This window comes from Coregonus clupeaformis, chromosome 4, assembly GCF_020615455.1.
Source record: "Coregonus clupeaformis isolate EN_2021a chromosome 4, ASM2061545v1, whole genome shotgun sequence".
NCBI classification, from domain to species: domain Eukaryota; kingdom Metazoa; phylum Chordata; class Actinopteri; order Salmoniformes; family Salmonidae; genus Coregonus; species Coregonus clupeaformis.
The window spans coordinates 17,451,153-17,478,409 of NC_059195.1; the positions used below are offsets into that span (position 1 = coordinate 17,451,153).

Genomic DNA, 27,257 nt, shown 5'->3' on the forward strand with positions numbered 1-27,257 from the left:
TTCATCTTCTCCTTTCCCCCTTCTGATAACCAGGTGGCGAATCGCATCTCTGCATGTCTGGCAGACATATCAGTGTGGATGTTGGATCACCACCTCAAGCTGAACCTCGGCAAGACGGAGCTGCTCTTCTTCCCGGGGAAGGACTGCCCGCTCCATGATCTCGCCATCACGGTTGACAACTCCATTGTGTCCTCCTCCCAGAGTGTAAAGAACGTTGGCGTGACCCTGGACAACACCCTGTCGTTCTCTGCTAACATCAAAGCGGTGACCCGATCCTGTAGGTTCATGCTCTACAACATTCGCAGAGTATGACCCTACTTTACACAGGAAGCGGCACAGGTCCTAATCCATGCACTTGTCATCTCCCGTCTGGATTACTGCAACTCGCTGTTGGCTGGGCTCCCTGCCTGTGCCATTAAACCCCTACAACTCATCCAGAACGCTGCAGCCTGTCTGGTGTTCAACCTTCCCAAGTTCTCAAACGTCACCCCGCTCCTCTGCACACTCCACTGGCTTCCAGTTGAAGCTTGCATCTGCTACAAGACCATGGTGCTTGCCTATGGAGCTGTGAGGGGAACGGCACCTTACCTTCAGGTTCTGATCAGTCCCTACACCCAAACGAGGACATTGCGTTCTTCCACCTCTGGCCTGCTGGTCCCCCTACCTCTGCGGAAGCACAGTTCCCGCTCAGCCCAGTCAAAACTGTTCGCTGCTCTGGCACCCCAATGGTGGAACAAGCTCCCTCACGACGCCAGGACAGCGGAGTCACTGACCACCTTACGGAGACACTTGAAACCCTACCTCTTTAAGGAATACCTGGGATAGTATAAAAGTAATCCTTCTACCCCCCCCTACAAAATATATATAAAAAAATATATATATAAAAATAAAAATAAAAACTGAGTTTATATGTATTTGGCTAAGGTGTATGTAAACTTCCGACTTCAACTGTACCTAAAGTGAGTTGAACTGGCTTGATCCACTGAAAATCCCAAATGTTACAAATGCACACTTTTACATGGAACTATGAAAATATTTTCTGCTGGATGTAATTTTATGGATGGTACTCGAGTTTGTTGATGAATATAACATTTGATGAACATGAAAATCCATACAAGTAGCAGAAATTCAACAAATCTAATCCCCAAACAAATGTAATCAACATGAATGTGGCAGATAGCCTAGTGGTTAAGAGCATTTGGCCAGTAACCAAAAGGTTGCTGGTTTGAGCTGGCAAGGTGGGAAAAATCTGCTGTTCTGCCCTTGAGCAAGGCAGTTAACCCCCAACAACTGCTCCCCGGACGTAAATTAAGGCAGCCCCTTGCACCTCTCTGATTCAGAGTGGTAGGGTTAAATGCCTTACCTCCATAACTTGCTACATTTGCACACACTGTATATATATTTTCTGTTGTATTTTTTGACTTTATGTATTTTTTACCCCATATGTAACTCTGTGTTGTTGTTTTTATCGCACTGCTATGCTTTATCTTGGCCAGGTCGCAGTTGTAAATGAGAACTTGTTCTCAACTGGCTTACCTGGTTAAATAAAGGTGAAATAAAACAAATAAAAAAATGCGGAAGACACATTTCGGTTGAATGCATTCAGTTGTGCAATTGAGTAGGTATCCCCTTTCACTTAAGGATCAACAAGTATACAAGGCATTGAATAGTTTTCATTACTTTTCAAGTATGAATATTTTTTTTATGTAAAAAACATACTGTATATCACAACAACCTCCTTCAGGATAGAACTTTATGCTTTCACAGTCAAATGTCACAATAGCTTATAATACTAAATACTAAAAAAAATAAAAAGAACACTTGAAAATGACATTTGGGCCATAACAGCCAACCAAGTTCTATAAAATATAATCATTTCCCATTACTTCTTTAGCAGTGCTTCAGTAAAGATATGCCAAATACACATGATAATACATTCACGTAGGAATTTAGATAATAGTTACTATGTAAATTGTCACTTGCACAAGATGAAATGTAATGTCTGTTGATACTTGGTCGTGTTAATGAATCCGCTCTCTACGTACAGTACAGTAATAGTAGCCTGTTTGATCAGAAGCATGTAGCATGACACCATTAAATTCTTAAAGTACACTGTAAGAAAATAATTTTGAGAGTAAAAATGATAAATTACATCTAAATGTAAAAAGCTCTTTCCAGAAAAAGAGGCAGTTACATTTACACCAATATGTAAACAAAGATATCCAGGCAAAATCACATTTATAGCATCTCTTTGACCCACATGTAGCTTTGAACACTGGGTAATAATGACCATCACTACCACTAGCGTTAAAGTACATCCAGCAGAGATGTATTCATTTCTTATTAAATGGCAACAATAGAAAATAACCAATGACATTCGCACATGGTCTACGTTTGCAGAATAAAGATATTGTTGTTGTCATTGTTGCAGCATTATTTGCTATTTAAAATTGTATGTACTGTAGTGTAGCCTACAACTGTTGACCATCCATAAGCCTGGTAGGAGGGATGAAACATGATGTGGGTGAGGCTTTGTCCCGCTGTAAGGAAGTACCATCCCCCAAAACAGCATGAGAACTTGGCATAAAGTAGATAGAGATTTACACTGACATATACAGTGGGGAGAACAAGTATTTGATATACTGCCGATTTTGCAGGTTTTCCTACATACAAAGCATGTAGAGGTCTGTAATTTTTATCATAGGTACACTTCAACTGTGAGAGACGGAATCTAAAACAAAAATCCAGAAAATCACATTGTATGATTTTTTAATAATTAATTTGCATTTTATTGCATCACATTAAGTATTTGATCACCTACCAACCAGTAAGAATTCCGGCTCTCACAGACCTGTTAGTTTTTCTTTAAGAAGCCCTCCTGTTCTCCACTCATTACCTGTATTAACTGCACCTGTTTGAACTCGTTACCTGTATAAAAGACACCTGTCCACACACTCAATCAAACAGACTCCAACCTCTTCACAATGGCCAAGACCAGAGAGCTGTGTAAGGACATCAGGGATAAAATTGTAGACCTGCAAAAGGCTGGGATGAGCTACAGGACAAGAGGCAAGCAGCTTGGTGAGAAGGCAACAACTGTTGGCGCAATTATTAGAAAATGGAATCACCCTCGGTCTGGGGCTCCATGCAATATCTCACCTCGTGGGGCATCAATGATCATGAGGAAGGTGAGGGATCAGCCCAGAACTACACGGCAGGACCTGGTCAATGACCTGAAGAGAGCTGGGACCACAGTCTCAAAGAAAACCATTAGTAACACACTACGCCGTCATGGATTAAAATCCTGCAGCGCATGCAAGGTCCCCCTGCTCAAGCCAGCGCATGTCCAGGCCCGTCTGAAGTTTGCCAATGACCATCTGGATGATCCAGAGGAGGAATGGGAGAAGGTCATGTGGTCTGATGAGACAAATATAGAGCTTTTTGGTCTAAACTCCACTCGCCGTGTTTGGAGGAAGAAGAAGGATGAGTACAACCCCAAGAACACCATCCCAACCATGAAGCATGGAGGTGGAAACATCATTCTTTGGGGATGCTTTTCTGCAAAGGGGACAGGACGACTGCACCATATTGAGGGGAGGATGGATGGGGCCATGTATCACGAGATCTTGGCCAACAACCTCCTTCCCTCAGTAAGAGCATTGAAGATGGGTTGTGGCTGGGTCTTCCAGCATGACAATGACCTGAAACACACAGCCAGGGCAACTAAGGAGTGGCTCCATAAGAAGCATCTCAAGGTCCTGGAGTGGCCTAGCCAGTCTCCAGACCTGAACCCAATAGCAAATCTTTGGAGGGAGCTGACAGTCCGTATTGCCCAGCGACAGCCCCGAAACCTGAAGGATCTGGAGAAGGTCTGTATGGAGGAGTGGGCCAAAATCCCTGCTGCAGTGTGTGCAAACCTGGTCAAGACCTACAGGAAACGTATGATCTCTGTAATTGCAAACAAAGGTTTCTGTTCCAAATATTAAGTTCTGCTTTTCTGATGTATCAAATACTTATGTCATGCAATAAAATGCAAATTAATTACTTAAAAATCATACAATGTGATTTTCTGGATTTTTGTTTTAGATTCCGTCTCTCACAGTTGAAGTGTACCTATGATAAAAATTACAGACCTCTACATGCTTTGTAAGTAGGAAAACCTGCAGAATCGGCAGTGTATCAAATACTTGTTCTCCCCACTGTACATCGTTTTCTCTTTCAATAATACCTCTCTGGTTTCACTTGGAAATGTACAGAGTAAATATTCATCAAAATGAGTTGTTGAAGTCTATAGTTGGAATTCTAAACCAGAGATTACAAAATGACTAGTGTGTGTTTGAATGAGAACATGCACTTTACAAGCCTCATGCACCCAACAGCTACAGTGGATTCAGTACAAGTATACTAGTAGCCTATAGAGAACTAATGTTGTCAGAAAATGAAAACAACTTTGTTAGAACACCAGGTTGAGAGAAAACAGAAGAAGGGTCCAAGTTGTCCACAGATGCTAGCATCTGAGGTGTTTCTTGCTGGACATGTCGTTCCAGATCCGGTGCATTTCTTCCGGTGAAATCTGGTGGACAGTGATAACACGACGGTACCTACACAGGCTGTAGGCCATTTTCCAGTGATTGAAGCCACTGTTCTGATAGGGATGGATGCCCAGCTTCCTCAGACACAGTCCCACATACACATCCTCCAGGTGGAGCAGTCTGGTGTGCAGCGAGGTCTTATAGATCAGCTCAGCCACGTCCACTGAGAACACGTACCCCGTGCCCGAGCAGAAGGGCGGGTACTTAGCCTCGGGGTACAGGTCTCTGGGCATGTACCACTTACTGCGCATGTCTCTGATGGGACCTCCATTGATGACGTAGCCCGTGAAGTACCTCCTCTTGGGCTTGGTGGTGGGCTTCAGAAGCTTGTAGACCAGATTGTCCATGTTGACGAAGATGTCACTGTCTGTCTTCATGACGTACTGGGCCTGGGAGCAGAAGGTGGCCACCCAGCGCATGCCCATCAGGGTCTTGAGGGTGAGGTTGTGGTACGAGTCTATGAAGTCCTCCACCACAATGTCGTGGAAGATCTGGCTCTCCTGCTCCACCATCTGGTTGAGGACGGCGTCCGTGTTGCGGCCCAGCAGGAAGAGGGTGATGATGCGGATGTCGCTGTAGGTGCTCTCATCGCCCCAGGTCTCCCGGATGGCCTGACGGGCATCAAACTCTTTGTGTGTGGTGCTGATAAGGATGACCAGGAAGGGCGTGTTGGTCTCACATTTCTTAGGCTCGTTGATGACAAAGTCGAAGGCGTGTGGGTTCAGCGTTCGCGTCCGGATGTTGCTGAACGTTGTGTTCTTAAGGGTTTTCACAGTCTTCCGGATAGGCAAAGACATCTGCCCACTGACATAGGAGGATGTCGGGCGGGATATACCCAAGTACCAAAGAGCACTTGCCCAGCAAACGACTGTGAACACGTACAAGCATGAGACTTTTGAAGGCATTCTGCTGCATTTATATGTATTTAATGTATTGAATCTTAAAAGGCTTTGTTTCCATTAGCAGTGTTTCTTCCAGCAAGGCAGCATAACGCTGCACTGATGTGCTGCTTGACATTAATTGTCAGTAATGGATTGCTTTAGAGAGAAGTGATGGGATGTCGTTGTTTGCCTTTTAATGCAAATCCCGTTTGAAACTGTGCAGATGTCCTGTTTTTCTTCTTGACACTTCTGCTTCTCCATTTACATCTGAAAAATAGAGAAATAATATGTTAACACCAGAACAAACAGATAGGTCTTGATTGGTTCAGAAAGCACACCGGTCTGCTAAATAAAATAATAACAAGTTTTATCAAGTAGTGTTAGAGTTTCTCTAAAATCAGTACTCAGCAGTTATAACCAACAGCTTTTGACAAGAGTTATATATTTGTACTGCCTCTAGACTAAGCTCAGCTTTCACACAGTGGGGTGCACCATAAAATAAAATGCTAACACAGAATTGTATGAGTTCTCAGCTGCTCAAAAACCAGCTCAGGGACATTGAAAAAGTATTTTGATCTTTTGGATAATTGAAAAGTCTATACATTTCTGTATCCGAAGTCCTGTGAGAGAATCTACTCAAATTGTACAGGAATGCAGTCTGATTTAATCAGTATCTCTCACACAAGGCCTTACACATTTAGGAAATGGTTAAATACTGCCAATAGTGCCACAATCTTCCCCTATCGGTCCTAGAAAGAGTGCATCCCCATTCAGTGTATTAATATAACTCTGACACCAAGCCTGTAAAACCTTCACCAAACACAAAAAACTGACACTACATGTTGTTGGTAAAGTAAGAAAGATCATATTCTTATTAATTAGTGGTAGTGGTAAGTTTAGAAATCTCTGGAGTTGGCATAATTGGGCAATTAGTGTCTATTACAGACTAAAACAAAGTGCATGTTGTTAGTGCTTTGGCTACACACAGGATACTTGGCATAGAGCTACACACTTTATAGCTAGACACACCCTTATGCTTTATAAAACACTGCAATGGCGGGCCAGAGGTAGTAAATGGTAAGACTCTACTGCACACATTTCCAATTTCAAACGTATTAACATAATGGACTGTATATATTAAACAAGACCACGTAGAATACTTATGCCTATGGTAGCTATAACAATAACTGAGATGCACATTTTGAAATGAAATCTGTAGTACAAAAGCATATTAAAATAGTGACATTGAACGTGGCACATTAAAGGACTTATCAGATTTACGTCTTATGAAAGCCATATCATTATTAGAGTACTGTACTATACTGGGGACACGGAAGCAACAAAAGAGAAAGCAGAATCAACATCATTGATCTGATTTGATCTTTTTGTCCATCTGTCACTAAAAACCATTTTACAAGCCAGTAGGCATATCTTCTAAACGATTTGTCTGATCTACTTTTTATCCATCAAAAAGAGAAAGGGAGGGAAAAAAAGAACCAGAACAAATATCTTCTGACATAACTGTTTATTATTTCAGAGCTGGACTGAGGCGGTATAAGGAAGGTGTTTACTTCAAAATGCTTGTCTGTTTAATTCTTGCTGTAAATCTTTTCCTCAGACAGAGACATTACAGGCACTTTGTTATGCTCCTGCATATGATAAGCGACCTTGGCAAGCACCTGTTTTATGACACTGCAGTGAGCTGAGGACACATCCCTGCATGCTATTTATGATAGCAAATGCTCCAGAATGAGCCCCTCGCAATTTGCATCTGCGGTTATTCTCCATGGAAACAAAACCTGGGGTTAAAAAGCCCCCTTTGTATCAAACTGATTAAATGACTACAGTGTAAGTCAATACTTAATGTTTGAGAACAGATTCATCTCAGTCCACCATGTGTCCACAGTAATCCTCCACATTAAACTTACATGGACAAATGTCCCTTTAAAGATAAGACAGGTTGAAAATAATATGACAGATAGAATAGAGGTACTGATGGTGTGAGCTCTCTGTCTCCCTGGTCCAGAGCAGCTCTGGTTTTGGCAGTGCTCTGTCTGACTGCACTCTATGACACAGATACAGTGGGGAAAAAAAGTATTTAGTCAGCCACCAATTGTGCAAGTTCTCCCACTTAAAAAGATGAGAGAGGCCTGTAATTTTCATCATAGGTACACGTCAACTATGACAGACAAAATGAGGAAAAAAAATCCAGAAAATCACATTGTAGGATTTTTTATGAAATTATTTGCAAATTATGGTGGAAAATAAGTATTTGGTCACCTACAAACAAGCAAGATTTCTGGCTCTCACAGACCTGTAACTTCTTCTTTAAGAGGCTCCTCTGTCCTCCACTCGTTACCTGTATTAATGGCACCTGTTTGAACTTGTTATCAGTATAAAAGACACCTGTCCACAACCTCAAACAGTCACACTCCAAACTCCACTATGGCCAAGACCAAAGAGCTGTCAAAGGACACCAGAAACAAAATTGTAGACCTGCACCAGGCTGGGAAGACTGAATCTGCAATAGGTAAGCAGCTTGGTTTAAAGAAATCAACTGTGGGAGCAATTATTAGGAAATGGAAGACATACAAGACCACTGATAATCTCCCTCGATCTGGGGCTCCACGCAAGATCTCACCCCGTGGGGTCAAAATGATCACAAGAACGGTGAGCAAAAATCCCAGAACCACACGGGGGGACCTAGTGAATGACCTGCAGAGAGCTGGGACCAAAGTAACAAAGCCTACCATCAGTAACACACTACGCCGCCAGGGACTCAAATCCTGCAGTGCTAGGCGTGTCCCCCTGCTTAAGCCAGTACATGTCCAGGCCCGTCTGAAGTTTGCTAGAGTGCATCCAGAAGAGGATTGGGAGAATGTCATATGGTCAGATGAAACCAAAATATAACTTTTTGGTAAAAACTCAACTCGTCGTGTTTGGAGGACAAAGAATGCTGAGTTGCATCCAAAGAACACCATACCTACTGTGAAGCATGGGAGTGAAAACATCATACTTTGGGGCTGTTTTTCTGCAAAGGGACCAGGACGACTGATCCGTGTAAAGGAAAGAATGAATGGGGCCATGTATCGTGAGATTTTGAGTGAAAACCTCCTTCCATCAGCAAGGGCATTGAAGATGAAACGTGGCTGGGTCTTTCAGCATGACAATGATCCCAAACACACCGCCCGGGCAACGAAGGAGTGGCTTCGTAAGAAGCATTTCAAGGTCCTGGAGTCTCCAGATCTCAACCCCATAGAAAATCTTTGGAGGGAGTTGAAAGTCCGTGTTGCCCAGTGACAGCCCCAAAACATCACTGCTCTAGAGGAGATCTGCATGGAGGAATGGGCCAAAATACCAGCAACAGTGTGTGGAAACCTTGTGAAGACTTACAGAAAACGTTTGACCTGTGTCATTGCCAACAAAGGGTATATAACAAAGTATTGAGAAACTTTTGTTATTGACCAAATACTTATTTTCCACCATAATTTGCAAATAAATTCATTAAAAATCCTACAATGTGATTTTCTGGATTTTTTTTCCTCATTTTGTCTGTCATAGTTGACGTGTACCTATGATGAAAATTACAGGCCTCTCTCATCTTTTTAAGTGGGAGAACTTGCACAATTGGTGGCTGACTAAATACTTTTTTTCCCCACTGTATGCTGGTGAAGGGGAACATCGCTCAGTAATACGTTTTTCCCCTGGAGTGGAAATGTTATCATCTATGGGGAGAATAATACACTGCTATCATTGTGCTATTACTGAGCCTACTGAAATCTCACACCCATATATTGTATAACCCCCTCATATTTTGGGGCAATTCAGAGATGTCTAGACACTGTGGCGGTACTAGACTGTGGTGTCCTTTTGTATCTATGCATTAGAACAGGTGGTTGGTACTATAGCGCATAAGGGGATTTTCTTACATTTGTGATATTCTTTCCAACCCACACCGGGCATCATAGGTGATAGCATATCAAGGCATAATCAATGCTTTAGAACCCCAGGTTGGTCACAGGTTGGTTTCATTCAGGCAAATCCAAGCCTGTGTGATGGGTGAAAACCTGTATTCTGATAACATCTTGACATATCTCTACCTATAAACAGAGACAAAGTCCAGCCATCAGACAAACACATTGACCTGACTAAATTAAAGTCTCAAATCAAATCAAAACTTATTTGTCACATGCGCCGAATTGAACTGGTGTAGACTTTACCGTGAAATGCTTTCTCACAAGCCCTTCCCAACAATGCAGATTTAAAATAGCAACATGAGGAATAAAATAAAATACACGAGAATGGAGCTGTATACAGGGAGTACCAGTACCACCTGGATCTCAGATACCACCTGGATAAAATCTGTCTGTGAGCCTCATGACATATAGCTAAGGCATAAGTGGAAGATGGTGAGATTGTGGTGTGCTCCCTTACAGTCGTTGGTGTGCGGCACAGTAGTGCAGTATTCTACCATAGGCACGGGAATCAACAGCTTTATCACACAATGAAAAATATATTTTATTATATTAAAGCAAGTCCGTCAAAAACTGGTTTCAACTGGTTTCAAACTGTAAAAGAACCAATTCCATGTAGAAAGTACAAAAGCTTGTCACACCCTGGCTCTGGGACTCTATATGTTGAGCCAGGGTGTGTATATTCTATGTGTTGTGTTTCTATGTCGGGATTCTAGTTTTGTATTTCTGTGTTGGCCAGAGTGGTTCCCAATCAGAGGCAACGAGTGTCAGCTGTTGCTGGTTGTCTCTGATTGGGAGCCATATTTATACAGGCTGTTTTCCCACAATAGTTGTGGGATCTTGTTCCAGTTGGTTTGTTCCTTTTGGGTTATTCCGTGTTGTTGTGTTTAACCTTTGGACGTCACGGTATCGTTTATTGTTTTGTTCAAGTGTTTACTCTCTTTAAATAAAGTATGTTCGTTCATCACGCTGCGCCTTGGTCCACTCACTCTGACGATCGTGACAGAAGATCCCACCATACCAGGACCAAGCAGCGTGTCCAGGAGCAGGCAGCCTGGACATGGGAGGAAGCGCCGGGAAAGGAGCTGGAGAGGTTGGCGATGGCCCAGGTGGGCAAATCGTGGTTCTGGGAGGACATGCTCGGGGGCAAAGGGCCATGGGCTAAGATTAAGGCCCTGGCGAGAGAGGAGCAACGGCGTCAACAGTGTCGTCGTCGGACGGACGAGAGGCAACCCCAGACAATTTTTAGGGGGGGGCACACGGCATGGGCGACTGGGCAGCAGGAGGCTGCCACAGGGCGAAATGGGAGACGAGGAGAGAAGGCCACCGGGTTACGGGAGCCATTGGTGAGAGGAGGGAAGGAAGTTGTAGAGGCACGGCGAGAGGTACTGAGGTGTATTGCCAGTCCGGTCCGGCCCGTTCCTGATCCCCGTTTAAGGCCAGTGGTGTGTGTTCCCAGTACGGTCTGGCCTGTTCCTGTTCCTCGCACCAAGCCTACGGTTCGCGTCGCCAGCCCGGCCCGGCCTGTTCCTGTCCTTCGCACCAAGCCTACGGTGCGCGTCGCCAGCCCGGCCCGGCCTGTTCCTGCCACTCGCACCAAGCCTACGGTGCGCGTCGCCAGCCCGGCCCGGCCTGTTCCTGCTCCACGCACCAAGCCAGGGGTGCGCGTCGCCAGCCCGGCCCGGCCTGTTCCTGCTCCCGCACCAAGCCTACGGTGCGCATCGCCAGCCCGGCCCGGCCTGTTCCTGCCACTCGCACCAAGCCTACGGTGCGCGTCGCCAGCCCGGCCCGGCCTGTTCCTGCTCCTCGCACCAAGCCTACGGTGTGCGTCGCCAGCCCGGCCCGGCCTGTTCCTGCCACTCGCACAAAGCCTACGGTGCGCGTCGCCAGCCCGGCCCGGCCTGTTCCTGCTCCAAGCACCAAGCCTACGGTGCGCGTCGCCAGCCCGGCCCGGCCTGTTCCTGCTCCCCGCACCAAGCCTACGGTGCGCGTCGCCAGCCCGGCCCGGCCTGTTCCTGCCACTCGCACCAAGCCTACGGTGTGCGTCGCCAGCCCGGTCCGGCCTGTTCCTGCTCCTCGCACCAAGCCAGGGGTGCGCATCGTCAGCCCGGTCCGGCCCGTTCCTGCTCCACGCACCAAGCCAGGGGTGCGAGTCGTCAGCCCGGTCCGGCCCGTTCCTGCTCCACGCACCAAGCCAGGGGTGCGAGTCGTCAGCCCGGTCCGGCCCGTTCCTGCTCCACGCACCAAGCCAGGGGTGCGAGTCGTCAGCCCGGTCCGGCCCGTTCCTGCTCCACGCACCAAGCCAGGGGTGCGCATCGTCAGCCCGGTCCGGCCCGTTCCTGCTCCACGCACCAAGGCAGGGGTGCGCATCGTCAGCCCGGTCCGGCCCGTTCCTGCTCCACGCACCAAGCCTGGGGTGCGCATCGTCAGCCCGGTCCGGCCCGTTCCTGCTCCACGCACCAAGCCAGGGGTGCGCATCGTCAGCCCGGTTCGGCCCGTTCCTGCTCCACGCACCTAGCCAGGGGTGCGCATCGTCAGCCCAGTCCGGCCCGTTCCTGCTCCACGCACCAAGCCAGGGGTGCGCATCGTCAGCCCGGTCCGGCCCGTTGCTGCTCCACGCACCAAGCCAGGGGTGCGCATCGTCAGCCCGGTCCGGCCCGTTCCTGCTCCACGCACCAAGCCAGGGGTGCGCGTCGTCAGTCCGGCACAACCCGTGCCTGGGTCAGGCACCGGTCAGCTGCTCCACACCGGAGCTTAAGCAATCCGCTCCTACGATGCCCAGTCCAGCTCCAGCCAGCGGGGCCAGACCGGACCAGGGGCGCTACGGGGGGATGATTGGAGGGTGGTGGGCAAGCCCGGAGCCGGAACCGCCTCCGAGGAGGAATGCCCACCCAGCCCTCCCCTGTTTGGTCTATGTTGAGGCGCGGTCACAGTCCGCGCCTTTAGGGGGGGGTACTGTCACACCCTGGCTCTGGGACTCTATATGTTGAGCCAGGGTGTGTATATTCTATGTGTTGTGTTTCTATGTCGGGATTCTAGTTTTGTATTTCTGTGTTGGCCAGAGTGGTTCCCAATCAGAGGCAACGAGTGTCAGCTGTTGCTGGTTGTCTCTGATTGGGAGCCATATTTATACAGGCTGTTTTCCCACAATAGTTGTGGGATCTTGTTCCAGTTGGTTTGTTCCTTTTGGGTTATGCCGTGTTGTTGTGTTTAACCTTTGGACGTCACGGTATCGTTTATTGTTTTGTTCGAGTGTTTACTCTCTTTAAATAAAGTATGTTCGTTCATCACGCTGCGCCTTGGTCCACTCACTCTGACGATCGTGACAAAGCTTTAGGAACAACTTTTGTTTTACATAATGATCAAGTACTGTAAAAACATTCCAAACTTATTTTAATTATTTTAGAGTTAACTTTAGCCTCTTGTGATTCATATCAGTAGATAGTGATGGTGATTAAAACCAGTGGATGGAGTGTGTTCACATATAATGTACTGTGCATGCTGTACTCTTCAATATACTCCTTGTCTGTTTCAGACAAATTGTTTTTAATTGGTCTCACCACTGGTAGAACCCCAGACAGTACATATTTCCTTTTTGGCAGCCATTACCGTCAGAAAACCCCTTCAATCTCAAAGCCTTATCCTCACTATACCTCAATCACACAGTCATTACTGTACCTCCATTCTTTCCCCTAAATCATTTCTCATTCTCTTCTTTCACTGTGAAAAATACACTCTGAATCTCCCTCTCTCCCCCTGATTTCCTATTGTCTAGTTGTCTGCTCACGATTTTCTTGAGATTGAGAAAGCTAGCAGTAGCAAAGCATCAGTCTAAGGCACTCTCAATGTGTTCCAAATGTGTTATTTCTCTGTGGAGACACTATTCTATTAACTGAGTTCTTCAGCCTGTTTACATTAAATACATCTAATTCATTTCAAAAAGTGGCCTACACTGTTAAAAAGCCAACTTAACCAATTGCTTACTCAGCGTTATTCTGCGAGTTGAGTGGACTTCAAAAGGACAAGAATTTGAGCTAATGTGTTAACGTTTGTTACTCAACAAACTCGGCTCGAAGTGAGCTGAATTTGAACAAGCTTGTTGAGTAAAATTACGAATGTATCTTTGCTCAAAACCACTCAAAACCACGCCCATCATTATCATATTTCCAAGCATGCTCTATTGCAGGTTGATTTTCTGAATCTCTGCTTCCTCCTGCATGCATTGCAGCCTGCCTCAGTCTCACCACTTACCGCCACATCACTGTCTCTCACTAGCCTACTCTCTGTAATGCAAAGTTATTATGAGAACTTAGTAGCCAATTTTTTGCTCCTGCTGAGGTAGGCTCTGTATAACGTTAGCTTCTTACTTCATCCTTCTTGCTGGCTGAGTAGCCTAATACTAGCCAGAGCCCTTCAACGTTAATGCAATCGAAGTCTGCTGGCAGCTAGCCACCTGACTGACATACATTATATATACAAAAGGATATGGACACTCCTTCAAATTAGTGGATTTGGCTTTTTCAGCCACACCTGTTGCTGACAGGTGTATAAAATTGAGCACACAGCCATGCAATCTCCATAGACAAATATTGGCAGTAGAATGGCCTTACTGAAGGGGTCAGTGACTTTCAACGTGGCACCGTCATAGGATGCCACCTTTCCAACAAGTCAGTTCGTCAAATTTCTGCCCTGCTAGAGCTGCCTCGGGCAACTATAAGTACTGTTATTGTGAAGTGGAAACATCTAAGAGCAACAACAGCTCAACTGCAATGTGGTAGACCACACAAGCTCACAGAGTAGGACTGTTGAGAGCTGACACGCGTAGCGTGTAAAAATTGACTGTCCTCAGTTGCAACACTCACTACCGAGTTCCAAACGTCCTCTGGAAGCAACGTCAGCACAATAACTGTTTGTTGGGAGCTTCATGTAATGGGTTTCCATGGCCGAACAGCCACACACAAGCCTAAGATCACCATGTGCAATGCCAAGCGTTGGCTGGAGTGGTGTAATGCTCGCCGCCATTGGACTCTGGAGCAGTGGAAACGCGTTCTCTGGAGTGATGAATCACGCTTCACCATCTGGCAGTCTGACGGACTAATCTGGCTTTGGCGGCTGCCAGGAGAACGCTACCTGCCCCATTGCATATTGCCAACTGTACAGTTTGGTGGAGGAGGAATAATATTCTGGAGCTGTTTTTCATGGTTCGGGCTAGGCCCCTTAGTTCCAGTGAAGGGAAAGCTTAACGCTACAGGGTACAATGACATTTTAGACGATTCTGTGCTTCCAACTTTGTGGCAACAGTTTGGGGAAGGCCCTTTCCTGTTTCAAGTCCCCGCAACAATGTTCCAACATCTAGTGGAAAGCCTTCTCAGAAGAGTGGAGGCTGTTATAGCAGCAAAGGGGGGACCAACTCCATATTAATGACCATGATTTTTCGATGTATCTATTGTATTACCAGTTGTGTGCTCGTTCTCCGAGAGTAGTTTTTTGTTTGTTTGGGGGATGTCTGTAGACACGACAGGAGTCGCGGGACGGTTTTAAAATTGCCTTTTGTACGTAATCTTGCAAACACACTGTCAGCAGCGTTTCTACTTGAGCCGATGGGTAGTTTGTTTCACGTCTCAGGCCCTCAGCCTGTGCCGCGAGACGGAGGAATTAGCCATTTGAGAGAGTGGTGAATGTGCTGCTAAAAGGGCACGTGGGAGGCAAATCCAGGGGACGCAGGCGAACATAACAAACAAACCACTGTTCATGATTCCACTCGTTCGCAAAGAGGCAGGGGCGATTAGCCAGATCAAGAATATAAGCGTTCTGAGCTTTGATCAACACTGGGAGCAATATTTAGATGTTGACCTGTAATTGATTTTCTTTAATGTGTTACGGCCCCGATTATTTTCAGCCTGTAAATTCCATTATTTCTTGGCCAGTAGGCTATAAAACATAGAATAAGTACACCTCATCTCTCGTCGACCTGAAAAGTTAACGCAAAGATCTGCCTGCAATGCTCCCCGACACACATGCATGCACTGAACCCTTTTTAAAGTTATGTTTCATGAATTCCCAGCTACATTTGGCCCCTGTGCATTAAAATCTTACATTAAATTGTCCCTGATTCTGCTGTCAGTGATTTGTTGCAACAGCAAAACTATTGTCTTTTCAATTAGTTAATAATTCACTGATAGATGTGCTTGGTTACAGTAAGATGGCGCTACAATGTGCAATGCTAGACCTAATTCAATGAGAGTAATATCCAATGCATCTCAGGCTGAACTGTGCAGGGTAGCATTAGTAGTCCAGCCATGAAATAGCTCCTTGCCAGCAGATGTAGAGAGCCTGAGTGACTGTAGCCCATACTCATGGCAACTTCCAAGCACGATACAGGTACTCAGCAGGCAAATTACATTGTGTTCATAATATTAGCCATGATAGAGTGTTTTTGAATACACACATCATTTCTACAATTGAAGGGATCTATCCACATTTAGAATTTCTAAAATCAAATCCAGCTTGATTGAGAGACAGAGGCTTTTAGTTGCCATGGCAGCATGCTGAAGTCAACAGCAAAAAGGGGGTAACCTAGGGAGCATGAAGCTGAGAGAGAGAGAGAGAGAGAGAGAGAGAGAGAGAGAGAGAGAGAGAGAGAGAGAGAATACCCAGCAGCACTTAGACAGAATGATCTGAACAGCTCTTAAAGACTCACTTTAACAGTCCTACAGTGTAATTTTGTGTTCCAGCGCCAGTGCACTTCACTAAGCAATGCCTACCGGTGACACATTGCCATTTTAAGTTGATTAAGTAAAGTGGCAATAAAAGGTTGCTATTTTACATTCATAGCTCAGTCATAGACTCTAAGTTTTTGGAGATGGGGACATAATGGAAAAAATAAGTAAATGTGCCTTAACAGCATTTTTCGGGAAATGACCATGGAAGAACTTACTGTACTGTGAAAACCTAGCAAAATGTATGCCAATTCCAGTGGTAATAGTATTTATTCAACCAGACCTGAGCCAGACAGATCTACTGGTGGATCAGAGTCTGTGTCATCTCATTCTAGATTTCTTAACAGGGTTTTTCATCATAGCATTTCATGTCATCCAATAAAACCTGGACAATTTTGCTTCCATCACCATAACAGGCATCAATACGACTTTGCAGGGAGTTCAAAAAAACTAATAACAGAAAGGCTTGTATAGTAGATTCTCTGGCATTGCATTTTCCCCTGTTTGTATGCATTTGTATGTTTTCTGCTGCTCTATGTTTGTCAGGTCTGTGTCAGTGTATTAGTCTCTGTTTAGATTACTGTAGCGTGTTGCAGCCCCCTGGGCAGCCAGCCAGACCTTATTACTCCAACTATCTCCATAATGCTGGATGTCATGCAGAGAGCCAATCATAATGTCTGCTATATGACTGGACCAGGTGGCTGACTGTCTGTCAGAGAGGACACTATAAGAAAAAGACAACTGACCTTATCTCTTTCCTGTTAAGACACAGACACACACATTGCTGCAGGCGCTTTAATTATATTGAACTGGACTACACCTCACAGACGCATAAAGAAACAGAGGGAAAGCAACCTATCAAACCTTGGGGATTGTAGAAAAATTGTGAAATAATTAGTCAAAGCAATGAAAATAGACTCAATGTTCATGATTTATTTTATAACAAGGGGCAAATCTGTGTTAGGAGCGCAATACAAAGGCAACCATTCATCACAAAGTGACATGCCTTTCTCCCAGGCTGCAGGTGGAGTGTTTTGAACACTGGTTTGTAAAAAGGGCTATTATATAGTCCTTTGTACACAACAAGAAATTACTTGATTTATAGCCCCATGCAGATTTATGGACACAACTTTCAAATGTTTTTGCAATAACCACGTCTCTGGCCTAATAGGTGCCAGATTCTATTAACTGATCCACACATTACAGGGAAAGGTTACACCCAAATCTTTCTTGACCACCCTTCTTCTCACAATCACTTTTTTCAATGGACCTACAGAAACTACTTTTCCTTAACTTGAAAGACTATTCCAAGTACTTTGTCAATCGAACAAGACTGTAAATTATATACAGCACCGGTTTTCATGAGTATGTTTTTCAGCTATTCCTCTATCCCCCATTCTAATATTGTGTATCATAATTCCCTGTGAGCCTGGCTGTTGCTTTACATTTTCAAAACATGATACAGCTCTCCTGACGTAACACAATGTATGAAGGTCTTTCTCAGGGTTGGATTCCTACAGTATTTATAATTTCTCTTCAGAATGTCGAATATAAATTGTGTTGATAAGACTACTGGACTGAGACATGGCTCTGTGTTTTCTCATGATAACACATAATTGGATGAATACTGGTATGAAATACTGATAGCGAGACAGCCTGGCAGAGAAAAGATGTGAGAAAAACTATATGGAAGTTGACATGGTGCAGCACAGCATGTGGTGTGTTTTAAAGAGATTCTCTGGTACTTTTGTATGCTTTTTAGCCAGTAGTTCTGAAAGTAGGGCTCACAAGCCAAAAGTGGTCCCCGAAAATTGCCCCATAATGACAAAGCGAAAACAAGTTTCTTGAAATATTAGCAAATTTATTCAAAATAAAAAACAGAAATACCTTATTTACATAAGTATTCAGACCCTTTGCTATGTGACTCGAAATTGAGCTCAGGTGCATCCTGTTTCCATTGATCATCCTTGAGATGTTTCTACAACTTGATTGGAGTCCACCTGTGGTAAATTCAATTGATTGAACATGATTTGGAAAGGCACACACCTGTCTATATAAGGTCCAACAGTTGACAGTGCATGTCAGAGTAAAAACCAAGCCATGAGGTCGAAGGAATTGTCCGTAGAGCACCGAGACAGGATTATGTCGAGGCACAGATCTGGGGAAGGGTACCAAAAAATTACTACAGCATTGAAGGTCCCCAAGAACACAGTGGCCTCCATCACCAAGACTCCTCCTAGAGCTGGCTGCCCGGCCAAACTGAGCAATTGGGGGAGAAGGGCCTTGGTCAGGGAGGTGACCAAGCTCCAGAGTTCCTCTGTGGAGATGGGAGAACCTTCCAGAAGGACAACCATCTCTGCAGCACTCCACCAATCAGGCCTTTATGGTAGAGTGGCCAGACGGAAGCCACTCCTCAGTAAAAGGCACATGACAGACCGCTTGGAGTTTGCCAAAAGGCACGTAAAGGACTCTCAGAAAATGACAAAATAGATTCTCTGGTCTGATGAAACCAAGATTGAACACTTTGGCCTGAATGCCAAGCATCACGTCTGGAGGAAACCTGACACCATCCCTATGGTGAAGCATGGTGGTGGCAGCATCATGCTGTGGGGATGTTTTTCAGCGGCAGGGACTCAGAGACTAGTCAGTATCGAGGGAAAGATGAATAGAGCAAAGTACAGAGAGATCCTTGATGAAAACCTGCTCCAGAGCACTCAGGACCTCAGACTAGGGTGAAGGTTCACCTTCCAACAGGACAACAACCATAAACACACAGCCAAGACAATGCAGGAGTGGCTTCAGGACAAGTCTCTTAATGTCCTTGAGCAGCCCAGCCAGAGCCCGGACTTGAACCCGATCGAACATCTCTGGAGAGACCTGACAATAGCTGTGCAGCGACGCTCCCAATCCAACCTGACAGAGCTTTAGAGGATCTGCAGAGAAGATCCCCAAATACAGGTGTGCCAAGCTTGTAGCATCATAACCAAGAAGACTCGAGGCTGTAATTGCTGCCAAAGGTGCTTCAACAAAGTACTGATTAAAGGGTATGAAAACTTATGTAAATGTTATATTTCCGTTTTTTTTGCAAAAAAATCAAAAAACCTGTTTTTGTTTTTAATCCATTTTAGAATAAGGCTGTAACGTAACAAAATGTGGAAAAAGTCAAGGGGTCTGAATACTTTCCTGATGCACTGTATGTGCACAATGTCATTGCTCTCTCTTGCTCTCTCTGCTGTGTCCACTGAGCCGTTGGGCCCGTCCTGCAACCTCATTGTATAATGCTGGGCAGGCCTCTTGCTAGCTTTCACTCAAATGCCAGGTGCTAAAGCTCATTGGCTAGAACTCGAATTGCTAGGGGCTGGCCCATGTGGGGGGAAATGTAGGGAACATGGCGCGGCAGAGCTTCAAGAAAACAGTCACTTTCAAACTAGGGATTTCGTGGCTAATTGAGGTAAACAGTAATTCTGCTCATAGATTATTCATGTACAGTATGAACTACACATTGACAAATCCAGCCCAAAGCTGGAGGTTTTAAAAAATACTGTGCTTTCCCCCACAATGGTGCAGTCATTTGTTATCTTAGTCATCAAAGAAGAAGAATGCAACAATATATGTATACAGTGAGGGAAAAAAGTATTTGATCCCCTGCTGATTTTGTACATTTGCCCACTGACAAAGAAATGATCAGTCTATAATTTTAATGGTAGGTTTATTTGAACAGTGAGAGACAGAATAACAACAACAAAATCCAGAAAAATGCATGTCAAAAATGTTATAAATTGATTTGCATTTTAATGAGGGAAATAAGTATTTGACCCCCTCTCAATCAGAAAGATTTCTGGCTCTCAGGTGTCTTTTATACAGGTAACGAGCTGAGATTAGGAGCACACTCTTAAAGGGAGTGCTCCTAATCTCAGTTTGTTACCTGTATAAAAGACACCTGTCCACAGAAGCAATCAATCAATCAGATTCCAAACTCTCCACCATGGCCAAGATCAAAGAGCTCTCCAAGGATGTCAGGGACAAGATTGTAGACCTACACAAGGCTGGGATGGGCTACAAGACCATCGCCAAGCAGCTTGGTGAGAAGGTGGCAACAGTTGGTGCGATTATTCGCAAATGGAAGAAACACAAAATAACTGTCAATCTCCCTCGGCCTGGGGCTCCATGCAAGATCTCACCTCGTGGAGTTGCAATGATCATGAGAACGGTGAGGAATCAGCCCAGAACTACACGGGAGGATCTTGTCAATGATCTCAAGGCAGCTGGGACCATAGTCACCAAGAAAACAATTGGTAACACACTACGCCATGAAGGACTGAAATCCTGCAGTGCCCGCAAGGTCCCCCTGCTCAAGAAAGCACATATACATGCCCGTCTGAAGTTTGCCAATGAACATCTGAATGATTCAGAGGAGAACTGGGTGAAAGTGTTGTGGTCAGATGAGACCAAAATGGAGCTCTTTGGCATCAACTCAACTCGCCGTGTTTGGAGGAGGAGGAATGCTGCCTATGACCCCAAGAACACCATCCCCACCGTCAAACATGGAGGTGGAAACATTATGCTTTGGGGGTGTTTTTCTGCTAAGGGGAAAGGACAACTTCACCGCATCAAAGGGACGATGGACGGGGCCATGTACCGTCAAATCTTGGGTGAGAACCTCCTTCCCTCAGCCAGGGCATTGAACATTGGTCGTGGATGGGTATTCCAGCATGACAATGACCCAAAACACACGGCCAAGGCAACAAAGGAGTGGCTCAAGAAGAAGCACATTAAGGTCCTGGAGTGGCCTAGCCAGTCTCCAGACCTTAATCCCATAGAAAATCTGTGGAGGGAGCTGAAGGTTTGAGTTGCCAAACGTCAGCCTCGAAACCGTAATGACTTGGAGAAGATCTGCAAAGAGGAGTGGGACAAAATCCCTCCTGAGATGTGTGCAAACCTGGTGGCCAACTACAAGAAACGTCTGACCTCTGTGATTGCCAACAAGGGTTTTGCTACCAAGTACTAAGTCATGTTTTGCAGAGGGGTCAAATACTTATTTCCCTCATTAAAATGCTAATCAATTCATACAATTTTTGACATGCGTTTTTTCTGGATTTTGTTTTTGTTATTCTGTCTCTCACTGTTCAAATAAACCTACCATTAAAATGATAGACTGATCATTTCTTTGTTAGTGGGCAAACGTACAAAATCAGAAGGGGATCAAATAATTTTTTCCCTCACTGTACAGAGGGCTAAAAGTTTTCATGCAACTATCATTAAAACCTAACCACATTTTATGAACAGTACTAGAGGCATTCCAAATGAATTTAGCGAGATAGGAAACCAGGATCCTAAACTTCCTATTGCAGCCATACTATCAAATCACAAACAAGTGCCTGTAGAACTTATTCCACAGCCTATTCCATCACAGTCTACAAATGTTCCAATATAGACAGACCTTGTGAAATCTATTGTTCCTGGTGAGATAAATGGCTTTGGTGTGGAATACATTTTGTCAGAGAGCTGAATGTGGTTCTGAAGAAAGTGACACAGCTGACTGTGCTGGCAAGCTATTGGTGGTGCTTTGAGCTGCAATTTGACGGTAGTTTTATCTTTGTGTATCTGTCAGTGTACTGTACGTTCTGACAATGGACTGGACGGTAGGTTATTTGTCATCAAACTTTGGAAAAACGTGAAGTTTAAGGGGATCAATAGAGCATGTAGTGGTTTATGTTTTCTTGAGTGTACATGGACATCTCGAAAAATATGTATAATCTTAAAATGACATCTAGCTCCATGTTCCACTGTTTCATATTACACTACACCTCTGGGTAACATGATGATCTCTCTGTTTGCCCCCTCCATGCACTAGAGGTCTTCACGGGTCCACCCAAACCCGAATACCTGAGAACGTAGAACCAAATGGACCCGACCACGGCCTGCATATCCTATAGTATATTTATTTGACGCTAATAAGGTGAATTTATTGACTTATAGAAGGCCTAGCCAACATATACAGTGGGGAGAACAAGTATTTGATACACTGCCGATTTTGCAGGTTTTCCTACTTACAAAACATGTAGAGGTCTTGTCACGAGTTGCTAAGCCAGAACCCAGAAGCAGACCAGGACAAGGTAAGTAGAAACGAAGGTGAGTGTTTATTACAAATTCAAGAGTGATGTGGAATAATCCAGGGAACAGAGCGGGCGGCGTTGATTAGTTGTTGGGGGTGCAGTGGTTGATCCCATCCTGGGTCGGCAGCCGCCGACCACCAGGCAGAGGTTGGATGAAGGTTCCGGACGGGTGACTGCAGATGGAACAAAACGGGGGTAAGTAAGCAACCAACCAACAAGGTGCAAAAACAACAAAACTAACGCTAGGCTCTAAAACTGATACTCTGGTAAACCTACTGTTCATGGCTAACGATCCGGCAGGGACTGGATGTTAGGCCAGAGCCTAAGAAGGGTGATGATCAGGACCAGGTGTGCAGATTGCTGATGGGATGCAGGTGCGGAAATCAAGAGAGCTCCCCGGAGCGTTCCCGAACCCTCGGGAAACTGGAGATCACGAACAGAAAAACTAGTCACCAGACAGGACCCGACTCAGACTGCCGGGATCGTTACAGGTCTGTAATTTTTATCATAGGTACACTTCAACTGTGAGAGACGGAATCTAAAACAAAAATCCAGAAAATCACATTGTATGATTTTTTAATAATTAATTTGCATTTTATTGCATCACATTAAGTATTTGATCACCTACCAACCAGTAAGAATTCCGGCTCTCACAGACCTGTTAGTTTTTCTTTAAGAAGCCCTCCTGTTCTCCACTCATTACCTGTATTAACTGCACCTGTTTGAACTCGTTACCTGTATAAAAGACGCCTGTCCACACACTCAATCAAACAGACTCCAACCTCTCCACAATGTCCAAGACCAGAGAGCTGTGTAAGGACATCAGGGATAAAATTGTAGACCTGCACAAAGCTGGGATGGGCTACAGGACAATAGGCAAGCAGCTTGATGAGAAGGCAACAACTGTTGGCGCAATTATTAGAAAATGGAAGAAATTCAAGATGACGGTCAATCACCCTCGGTCTGGGGCTCCATGCAAGATCTTACCTCGTGGGGCATCAATGATCATGAGGAAGGTGAGGGATCAGCCCAGAACTACACGTCAGGACCTGGTCAATGACCTGAAGAGAGCTGGGACCACAGTCTCAAAGAAAACCATTAGTAACACACTACGCCGTCATGGATTAAAATCCTGCAGCGCACGCAAGGTCCCCCTGCTCAAGCCAGTGCATGTCCAGGCCCGTCTGAAGTTTGCCAATGACCATCTGGATGATCCAGAGGAGGAATGGGAGAAGGTCATGTGGTCTAATGAGACAAAAATAGAGCTTTTTGGTCTAAACTCCACTCGCCGTGTTTGGAAGAAGAAGAAGGATGAGTACAAACCCAAGAACACCATCCCAACCGTGAAGCATGGAGGTGGAAACATCATTCTTTGGGGATGCTTTTCTGCAAATGGGACAGGACGACTGCACCGTATTGAGGGGAGGATGGATGGGGCCATGTATCGCGAGATCTTGGCCAACAACCTCCTTCCCTCAGTAAGAGCATTGAAGATGGGTCGTGGCTGGGTCTTCCAGCATGACAACGACCCGAAACACACAGCCAGGGCAACTAAGGAGTGGCTCCGTAAGAAGCATCTCAAGGTCCTGGAGTGGCCTAGCCAGTCTCCAGACCTGAACCCAATAGAAAATCTTTGGAGGGTGCTGAAAGTCCGTATTGCCCAGCGACAGCCCCAAAACTGGAATGATCTGGAGAAGGTCTGTATGGAGGAGTGGGCCAAAATCCCTGCTGCAGTGTGTGCAAACCTGGTCAAGACCTACAGGAAACGTATGATCTCTGTAAATTGCAAACAAAGGTTTCTGTACCAAATATTAAGACCTGCTTTTCTGATGTATCAAATACTTATGTCATGCAATAAAATGCAAATTAATTACTTAAAAATCATACAATGTGATTTTCTGGATTTTTGTTTTATATTCCGTCTCTCACAGTTGAAGTGTACCTATGAGAAATTACAGACCTCTACATGCTTTGTAAGTAGGAAAACCTGCAAAATCGGCAGTGTATCAAATACTTGTTCTCCCCACTGTAGATGGGTTAGCTGACAACGTCATGAAAACAATGTGCGCGCTTCCATGGGGCAGAAGTCAGCGTGTTGTTGTGATTCTGGATGGCCAGATTGCTAGCAAGATTGACAAGAAGCTGCCATGTGGTGAATCGTAAGTGGCTCGTTTCAGCTAGTTTCATCTTGTTCTCGATACCATGTCTTGTTTTGAGGTGTTTTGACGGATTTCAAGTCAATGCTAATATGACTAAAGTTCTCTAGCCAGCTAACCAACAACTGTAACGATGTATTTGTGAGACAACAAGTGCTCATTGTGCAAAAGTGTGTTTTCGATAAACATTGGAGACTAAATATAGCTTACATGTTGTCAACAATCTAAGCAGATCCCATCTGTTTTGCCCCATAGTTGCGCACGCGTCAGTTTTGTTGCTAAACAACCAACCCATCTATAAAGACCTATTCATTAACCAGAAGAGCAACTTTGCTGATAAACATATTTTTTTTGTTACTCGGCTCCAATCGGGTCTGATTGTTCTCGGGTCCGTTCGGGTCCAGGTCCTCCTTTTTTAAAATGATCAGGTCCGTTTGGGTCTGGGTCTGATTGTCCTCAGTTCCGTTCGGGTCTGGGTCCAACTTTGTGGACCCGAGAAGACCTCTACCATGCACTCAGAGGAAGGGATGCAAAACTAATGACATGCAGATATGGTGTGAATCAAATTATCAATTTCACAGCCTTCAAAAATGAACCCTCCTCTCTTATTTGTTGCTCTATCACTTTTATATTAGGGAAATATTGTAATTTACATATTTTATGCTTACAGCAAGGAAAACAAGAGCGAAAGTATACCAGGCAATTAAACTAGCGAAGCCCCATAAAGCTAAATTAAATAGATTGCAAAAGATTGAGAAAAGACAAACAAGCTCATAAAATTGGCATCACTGTTACATTATGTCATACAGAGAGAATTCAAGTCTCACAGGCAATATTCATCTTGGAGGAGAGTTTATGACAGTTTAAAAGCTTGGCACTCCGCTGTGCTGCATCTCTGCCACACCTAAAGCCCTGAGGTGAATTAGTCAGCATTTCAGTTGAGGCTGGTACACTCCAGAATGGAACCCCTCTTTATGGTGCAATATTCATGCTTAAAGGCCTGCCATAACAAGGGCTATTAGTCTGAACTAATAACAAACCCATCAACATGCTTGTTATGGGACTTGTAAGCACTGCTTGAAGCAGAATGGAAAAGGTACCGATACTCACCGTGATTCCACCCCACCAGGGTTGGTTCCTATTTTAGAGCCAGTATTCCATAAAAAGTGACGGTACTCAAGTAGTAAAAAATATGAGCGGTGCCGGTTCTCTGTACTGTACATGCGAGCACCAGCGCATTTCAAACACTGCTTGTAAGTTTCTGTAAAATGAAGTACAAAAACAGGACAACCGTATCAATTAGCAAGTGTAAGGTTAACTAGAACCTCTAAATGGAAAAGGAAACCAAGGGAGGAAATGTGTAACTTACTGACTGGGTTTCAAATATCTCCACAACACTTCCACTCCTGTCAGTGACCTTCTCCTCTCTGCAGCCACCCCAGCTGCTGATACACATCAACTGGGTGATGGGAGTCACAAGAAACAACCTAACCGTCTGCATGACTCAAGACAGTCCCCAAATCCAGAACGAATTCAAGGCAATGCACAGTATTATACAGAGCCATGATTACATGGAACTCCCTTCCATCTCAAATTACTCAAGTAAACAGCATAATTAACTTTAAAAAACAAATACAACAGCACAACGCCTCACCCCTATCTGACCTAAATAACTCTTAGGCAGATGTATATGTACTGATGTTTGGGTAACTGTCAGCCATGTATGTAACTGTTTGTGTAGTTCAGTCCTTGAACTGTTCCTGTCTATCGATGTTTTGTATTATGTCATGTTTTATGCTTTGTGTGGACCCCAGGAAGAGTAGCTTCTGCTCCAGCAACAACTAATGTGGATCCGAATAAAATGCTAAGACCAGGTTAGCACACCGAGCTAAAGCCTAGGTCTCAGCCAAGGTAACTCATCTTCAGGTGTTAGGTTAGTTACGTTGAACCACCTCCGCTACCCATGCTGACAAGCAGCAGGAGGCTAAGACCAACCACACAAAGAGAGACTGTAATATAATATGTTCACTTGAGAGCCCAGTACAGTAGTCAATTCACAGCCTCAGCAATCAAATAGTTGGACACAACATCTAGAGAAGATTTAACCTCTACGGGATCAGTGTCCCGTATACGGGACGGTTGAGCTAACGTGCGCTAATGTAATTAGCATGACTGTTGTAAGTAACAGCAAACTTTCCAGGACATAGACTTGTCTTAAATGGGCAGAAAGCTTAAATTCTTGTTAATCTAACTGCACTGTCCAATTTACAGTAGCTATTACAGTGAAAAAATACCATGCTATTGTTTGAGGAGAGTGCACAACAACAAAAAACGTATCACGCAACTGGTTTGATACAGTCACCTCTGAAGGTAAATAATGTACTTACATTCAGTAATCTTACTCTGATTTGTCATCCTAAGGGTCCCAGAGATTAAATGTAGCATAGTTTTGTTTGATTAAATCCATTTTTATATTCAAATGTAGGAACTGGGTTCTACAGTTAGAACCCCTGCTGTCTTTGGCTCCACACCCAACCCTACCCTGCCATCTAGATGCGTGAAGGTGCAGAATGGAAAATAAGCTAATGGAAAATAAGCTAATGATCCATCATGTATGACATTCCTGCAAGTGTGTAAACTTACATTTTGTATTACCATATCATTTTTGCATGTTCTCTATAGTTATGTACTTGAAAATGTATCAATTGACCAATTCGGCACATTTGGGCAGACTTGATACAAAATAGTCCAGTATTGCAATGCTTCACTGGATCAATCTGAATCTTTGCGCACACACTGCTAAATTGCGCCTAAACTGC

General features: G+C 44.6%; 1 protein-coding gene across 3 annotated transcripts in view; it reads right to left on the reverse strand.

Moving 5' to 3' along the window:
* Positions 1 to 4,147: 4,147 nt before the first annotated feature.
* b3galt1b (UDP-Gal:betaGlcNAc beta 1,3-galactosyltransferase, polypeptide 1b) overlaps positions 4,148 to 27,257 on the reverse strand; it is a 162,302-nt gene continuing 139,192 nt past the window's right edge. Inside the window, exons 1-3 of one of the 3 annotated variants that reach the window (XM_041864958.1) lie at positions 25,808 to 25,847; positions 25,549 to 25,699; positions 4,148 to 5,740 (exon numbers count right to left, since the gene is read on the reverse strand). In XM_041864958.1, coding sequence (XP_041720892.1) covers positions 4,508 to 5,497 — 990 coding nt within the window. In that variant the 5' untranslated portion in view covers positions 5,498 to 5,740; positions 25,549 to 25,699; positions 25,808 to 25,847 and the 3' untranslated portion in view covers positions 4,148 to 4,507. Of the gene's footprint in view, positions 5,741 to 22,665; positions 22,706 to 25,548; positions 25,774 to 25,807; positions 25,848 to 27,257 lie in introns of those variants that run through there. The other 2 variants (XR_006657842.1, XM_041864950.1) reach the window with 2 other exon arrangements.